At 29.3% G+C, this 7744-nt stretch overlaps 1 protein-coding gene across 1 annotated transcript; it reads right to left on the reverse strand.

Annotated features, from left to right (window-relative positions):
• Nucleotides 1-210: 210 nt before the first annotated feature.
• On the reverse strand, nt 211-3938 carry LOC114366905 (carboxylesterase 1-like). Its single transcript, XM_028323932.1, has 2 exons — nt 3373-3938; nt 211-836 (listed from the first exon to the last, which is right to left on the reverse strand). Exons 1-2 carry the CDS (start codon nt 3881-3883, stop codon nt 373-375), a joined length of 975 nt encoding a protein of 324 aa, XP_028179733.1. The 5' UTR covers nt 3884-3938; the 3' UTR covers nt 211-372.
• Nucleotides 3939-7744: the final 3806 nt, after the last annotated feature.

Genomic DNA, 7744 nt, shown 5'->3' on the forward strand with positions numbered 1-7744 from the left:
CTTAGACTCATATGATATTGTTATTAATTTAAACTTATATTTGTAAATTATTGTTATACAAAAAATAAAAAAATATTGATTAACTATCTGTAACAATAATAAAGCAGTAAAAAATAATTAATAAAAAAGATACCCCTATTAGGTTATAAAAAAATTAATTATTTTATCCTTCAACTAACTCTACAACCATCCCTCAATCACAGCAACAAATAATAAAAATAACTTGTTTATCACAGAACGTATTTATTCACATAAGTCATTTTTTATTCGTTACAAATCGAGTGATTATAATTATTGTTAATAAAAAAGATAACATGCTATGCTAACAATGACGACAACACACTGAAACTTGTGTTTGGTACAACGTTGACCCTAAGCACCGATCATGTAAATGAAATCTTTCACTAAAGCAATGAGTTGCTTCGCTTTCAGTGGATCGAAAATTTCTATCCCATGGAACCCTTCTTCTTCAAAGTCCTTCATCACTTGCACCCCCTTTTCTTCCATCAACCGTGCCAGCTCCTTTCCACGATCCACCAATGGGTCCCCACCATTGCCACTCACCAATACCCTCCACCAATGCTCCCTCATCTTATCCAATAATTTCTCAACCCCATTCTCTGCCGTTGGATTGCAATATTCATGGTCACGATCAACACCAATTGGTAGAGCCAATTCCCACATAAAATCGGTAACACACAATGGAAGAATCGGGTTATTCTCAAGCCTTAACTCTGACTCGTTTCTCTGAGTTCCACCAAAGAATGGTTGACGCAATATCAAGCCTTGGATCTTCAGTGGCTCGAGATCATTCGCCACTTCACACACACGTAGACCTATAAGGAAACAAAGTTCAATATTCATTTCTTCTATTAAGATTATAATGATTGACATGCTGGATTCTTTTTTAATTTTTTGTTTTAGAAAAAGGATATATAACATACTCTATGCTGTTTTTTAACAATTAAAAAATTAAGAATAACAAACAGTTTACTTTTGAATAAAACATCTTCATCATTCTTTATTTTTCTTGAAATCGTCTTAAAAGATAATGTTTAAAATAAAAAAAAATAAAAAAAAATATATATATATATATATATATTTTTTTTTTTTTCCTTACCATGATAATAGTAAGAAGTGACTTTTATTGAAATTAATGACTAATTTTTGTTGGAATTATCAACATGACAAAATAAATATTTTTTTTATCTAACATGATTTATTTCATTTCTAAAGATTAGTCAAAATTTAAATTTGGATCATTTGATTAAGAAACAAAATTTATTATCACTTATATCAATCGTTGTTGATAAAAAAATGAAAATATTTATTAATATTATCTCTATCTTACATCCTATGATTCTTAAGATTCATTAACATAAATTAAGGAGTAGAAAATAAATACAAAATAATGTTATCATGTTTAGAGTAAAATATTTTTATTTAATATTTCATTATTTGTAACAAATTATTGTAATAATTGTTAGGAATTTTATAATTCCTAATTAATTAATATGTGTTACATATTATATTATAACATTTATATTAGTTATTTACATTTAGATAGGTTGATCTAATTTAATGAGTCTATTAGACTGTCAATAAAAAATTGGTATGGCTTAGGAGATAATGAGAATCATAATAGATTAAATACTAAGGTATGATTATGGTCCCCATGACAACAAATCAATTGTTCATGACCGTTGTAAAATTCCACTGCGTGTTGATCAAACTCTATAGATCCAAGTATTCCTTAAAACCTTGATAATCTGACGTAATGTGATTTGGTATTCATTTGATATTTTATAAGATTTATAGATCAAGCTCTATGAATTTAGATATTTATTAAAATTTCTTGATAATCTAACCTAATGTGATTTGGTGTTCATTTGATATTTTATAAGATTTATTGATCAAGTTCTATGGATCTAGGTATTCCTTAAAATCTCTTCATGTGATTTAGTATTCATTTGATATTTTATAAGGTTTATTAAAATTTTCAACACTAATTACTAAATAAGAATATAGTTATAGCTGAAAAATGTGTTGTGAAGTGCAATTCCTTTTTTTTTTTTTTTTTTTCTGTCTTACGTGATCTCATTGAAATCAAAGAAGGGATACGAACATGTCACAGCTAAATAGAATAACTAATGTAAAGAACTCAGTACCGATTATTCCTAGAGCAACAACCAATAGGAGTATTGTCTGAGTGAAAAGGCTACGAAATGCTAGTCTTGTGATAAGAGCAGCGACGCTCGTGGTTGAGAAGAAAAGCAAGAGTTTGGTTAAAAAAAGTAGCATGAGCCTCTCTGGTAAAAAAATAGTGATGGAAATAATTAAAAGATTTAATTATCTATTTAATTTAATTTTTAAACTTATCTATTTTAATTCGTATAATTAATAAATAAATGTTTTAATTCTTAAAGTTTAATAAGTAAATGTTTTAGTTTTTAAAACTTAAGTAAATTTTTTAGTTTTTGAAATTTATATTTTAATTTCTAAAAAATCTGTGGTTGAAATTATTTTTTAATTCTCTGAATTAATCAATTTTAACGCCACAAATCTTTTGGAAATTAAGTTGTAAACTTAAGGGAACAAAAAATATAATTATTAACTATAGAAACAATAGATAATAAATTTAAAAAATTATAAAAACTAAATGAATAATTAAACCTAATTAAAATTAGAAAGTTAGAGAGTCTCTCTAAGAATTATAGGAAAAAAATTAGAAAGAGTAGTAGAGTCTAGTTAGAATTAGTGGTTTAACTGCACGAGTCTCTTTAAGGAACTTTTTTTTATATAAGTTATTTTTTACAGAATTTACAATAAGTTATTTAAAATTTAAAAAACTTTTATGTAAATATTAGTTGGTCCAGAATTTTCTTTAAAGGAAAAAAAATTAAGCTAGGTCAAACACATCCTAAATATATATGTCCTGGATATATATGTCCTAGTGATCATATAACTTTTTATAATATTATTTAATTATAAATATTCATATATGCTAACTTTGATTGTAATTTTTTATACCAGAAAAATATTTTTCATGGTTTTTAATTAGTTAATAATGTAAAAAAAAAAATTCTATTAATCATGCATAAAATTTAAACTTCAATAAAAAATTAAAGTTATTATTAAAGACATAAGATTCATTTAATAAATATTTTTAAGTATCTTAAATTTCTTAATACTAGTATAAAATACTTAATATTTTTACTCCATTTCTTCGTAATCAGGAATGGCTCCTCTCAAATGAAAAATAAAAAAATAAAACAATTATGTGTTAAAATCCGAGGGTATTTTTGTTAAATATATTTTTTATTATAAATAAACATACAATTAAAAAAGTGCAACTACGAATAGAAAACTGACCTGTGTGGTAAGCAATAGTGGCCCCAGCACTATTCCCCATAAGATAACACTTACTATAATCCGCATATTGCGTCAACCACTCCTCTTCGCTGCACGCGATCCACCGCAGCGCCTCCACGGCATCGTCGTACGCCGCCGGAAGCCGGTGCTCCGGTGCGAGGCGGTAGTCAACGGAGGCCACGAAGGCCTCCGCGGTGTTCGCCATTTCGACGCAAAAATCGTGGAACATTGTGGAAGCCGCGCTGAGTCGCACGAAGCCGCTACCGTGAAAGAAAACGATGAGAGGTAGCTTCTTGGGATTGGAATTTGAGGATAGTGCTGTTCGGGGTAGGAATAGACGGAGCCAGGTGTTGTTTTGTTGGTTGATGGTTATGTCTTTGGTGAGAACGGAGAGAGTGGGGTCGGAAGAGGGTGGGGTGCATGGAACGGCGTCGTTTAGGCGAGTGAAGGTGCCGTCGGGGTTGCGGAAGATTTGGAGGTATTGATAGGGGTCAATGGGTTGATTCGACATGATGGTGAAATAATAGAGTTCGTTTGTTTTTGGTTTACTATATATTAGACTCAAAATGACGTTTATATAAGAAGTTGAGATTGGAATTATTGTGTTATTTTTTAATGTCAACGTGGACCACCACCCAGCTCAAGGAGTATTATTTACTCCCAATTAGTTACAAATGGGTTAATCAAAGAACGTGGGATTGTTGCACTCGGATTTGAGTTATGGTGAAAATTTGGAGAAAGAAATTTATCATTCATAAGAATTTTATTAGGCTTTAATAAACTCCAATATATATATATATATATATATATATATATATATGTATGTGTGTGTGTTTTCTAAAACAAATAATATTTAATTTTAATTTTGTGTTATGGGTCACAATTAACTAAGGACCGTTAGATGTGGCGGACTCGGTTTTGGGTTTTGATCCTCTCTTCATCTTCTTTTCTTTTTATTTTTTTTCCATAATTAAGCTTTTGTGATAATGAATGTAATTTTTTCATAAATTGTGTATCATTTTTATTTTATTTATTATATTAAAAGTTTATGAAATGAAAAAAAAAATGAAAGAAAAAAGAAACAAAGGATCCATTTCTGTCCATAGCACAGCTGATTATACATTTTTCCATAATAAAAAATAAACTCACCTGCTGCTCGTTTTTATTGTCTCCAAACAGTCAGAAGCTTTTGTTGAGTTTGTCTGCTCTCTTTTTAGTGCGGCATGACAGCATTTGGGGTTCTATTTTATGATTTTTTTAAATTTCAATTACAAAGTAAAATATTAAACTTTTTATTTGTTGATCTAATTATTTTTATTATCTACTATTGACAAGGATGTGGGACAACAATAAATTGATGGTGTGCCAACCTTCAAGCTTTATTTTTTTCCACGTTTCATGTTCTGATTTAGTTATTTTTCATTACAAAATTTTGGAAATTTTATTATTTTTGTATCTCGTTCATTTTTCATCCACATTCAACCCCCTTATCACGGTCACCTTTACTAACAAACTCATGTACCTATCCTCAAGCGCACGTTCTGATAACAAGTTGGTTGAACTCTGTGATGAATGGCAAACTTTATAGATAGGATATGGTGCTCTCATTTTTGTATCACCAAACCGATTTCTCTATTCAGAAAAATACACCATCTATTCAGAGCGAGCAAGGGTCTGGAAGAACAAAACTGCCTTCAGGTTCGTGTATGTGTCGCTTCGCGTTCGATTTGCAATGGCTGGAGATATGTTCGTAATATTTAATTTCCGTTATTTGATCTGAATATGTCATTTAAATTGATTTGCATGTTTAGATCAATATCTGTATATTTTTTTTATCATTTGGTATCAGAGTCATTCCAATGCTTCTGTCTTGCTTCTATTCTGCTTCTGTCTTGTTAGGTTTATATATATAAGTTCAAATCCTACATAGCGTGATGATTCAAATCCTACAGAACATGATTCTTGTATTTTTCGAATGATAATTACACTAAAATAATTGAACATTAAAAAATCTGAATTTAATCCTTGTAGATTAGGATTAAAAAAAAAAGACATTAATTAATCAAAGATCTAACGGATCATCTCAACCGTATTGTAAATATGCAATTACAAATAATCCAGCCAAAATAATGGAAATTAAACCTAACACCACTCCAAATAAAAAAACTTCAATCATTTTTATTTGTTCGAACGGTATATATATATATATAAGATGAGGTATACTACACCACCGAAAGCATAAAAGGAAAGCTACGTATATATATATATATATATATATATATATATATATATATATATATATATATATATATAATGCACGAAGTAGTATACGCTTCAATCCAAACAGTTGAACTTTTATATATTAAAATAATATAATAAAGAGGTTGCAGCATGCCAGTTTTTTTTTTTTTTAAAAAAAAAAAAACGCATCCCCTCATTATTGAAAACTAAGCTTTTGGTATGTTACGTGACTGTGCTTTGAATCATTCATTAAGATTAATCCTTTAGAAAGCGTAAACTTATGTTAGTGTGCTTAAATTATTTATTAAAATTAATTGTATGTTTATTTTGGTATTTAAGCATGTAATATTAAGCTAAATAATTTATGCATATTAAATTTAATGGTTAAGAGTTTATATGTTTCAATGATTTATGATTTTATATATGTGAAATTATCTTGAATATTTTATGTAATATTATTTGGTTTATTTATATTATTTAGAATATTATGTAAATATTTAGCTCCTATTAAGATTGAATGTTAAGTGATTAATATAATTTTATTAAATTAAAGAATAACCACAACATCTTTAATTGAGTAAAATTATATGCTAAATTTATAATCACATTAGAAATATTAATTGTGATTAATCATATGTAATGTAATGAGATTTACCCATAGAAATTTTGTTGTATTTGTATGATTAATTAGAATAAAATATTAAATTATATTTTTTAATTTACCCACAAGAATTAAGGAAAAAAACATGATTTAATAGTTTTATCGTAAAGTTGTGTGATGAATCTAATTGAGTAGGACTTTAGCCCACATGCAAGTTTTGTGTTACTAGATTCATATATTGAGACATGATTTGCATTGGCAAAACATGACATTTGTTTAGTCTCAAATTTTCTTAATGAGCATGTGTGTTTGTTTGCAGTTTCACAATCTATGAATATTTCTTGTAACCTTTCCATATTGAAAGGTGATAATTATAAGGTTTGGAAGGAAAGAATTCTCCTTCATTTGGGCTGGATGAATATTGACTATGCTATAAAGAAGGATGAGCCACCGGCTATTATTGAAACTAGCAAACCTGATGTTGTTGACCTTTATGAAAAGTGGGAGAGATCTAATCGTCTCTCCGTTATGTTCATAAAAACCAACATATCTGCTAGTATCTGAGGTTCAGTTGACCAGCATGATAAGGTCAGAGATCTGTTGAAAAAGTCATTGATGAACAGTTTACGACCTTTGAGAAGTCGCTTGCTAGCACACTCATTATGCAATTCTCTTCCATTAAGCTTACTGAAACGAGAGGTGTGCGTGAACATATCATGCGCTTAAGGGACATAGTGGCTCAGTTGAAAACCCTGGAAGTTACCATGTTTGAATCCTTCCTAGTACATTTCATTTTGTGCACCCTACCTCAACAGTATACACCCTTTAAAATCTCCTACAACACACATAAGGATAAATGGTCTATTAATGAACTGATGACCATGTGTGTTCAAGAAGAGGAGAGATTGATAATGGAAGAGGGTGAGAAGGTAAATTTGACTACTTCTACTTTTGGAAAGGATAGGAAGAAGTCTGTAGGCACCAATAAAGGAAGGATTTCGACTCAATCAACAATTAAAAAGGAGTCAAAGTGTTTCTTATGTAAAAAGAAATGACACATAAAGAAGGACTGCCCCAAATTTAAAAGTTAGTTTAAGAAGAAAGGTACACCATTTACTTTCGTTTGTTATGAATCTAATATGATTAATGTGAATCATAATACATGGTGGATTGACTCTGGTTCTACAATCCATGTTTCTAATACCTTGCAGGGTTTGAAAAGCCTAAGGAAGCCAGTGGGAAGTGATCAGTGCATCTACTCAGGGAGTAGGATGAGCTCGCATGTAGAGGCCATTGGAACGTGCGTCTTAGTTTTAAGTAGTGGCTTTAAATTACATTTGGAGAAAGTTTTTTATGTTCCTAGTTTTTGTAAAAACTTAATTTCTGTTTCTAAACTTGCACCTTTGGGATTCTATTTTAATTTTACTGACTTTGGTTTTAATTTACTGAATAAATATGAAATTATTGGTTGTGGTCAATTGGTTGATGGTCTTTATTCGATTGAATTGAAAAGTGACGCTACTTATAATT

This window comes from Glycine soja, chromosome 9 (assembly GCF_004193775.1).
Source record: "Glycine soja cultivar W05 chromosome 9, ASM419377v2, whole genome shotgun sequence".
Taxonomy (NCBI): domain Eukaryota; kingdom Viridiplantae; phylum Streptophyta; class Magnoliopsida; order Fabales; family Fabaceae; genus Glycine; species Glycine soja.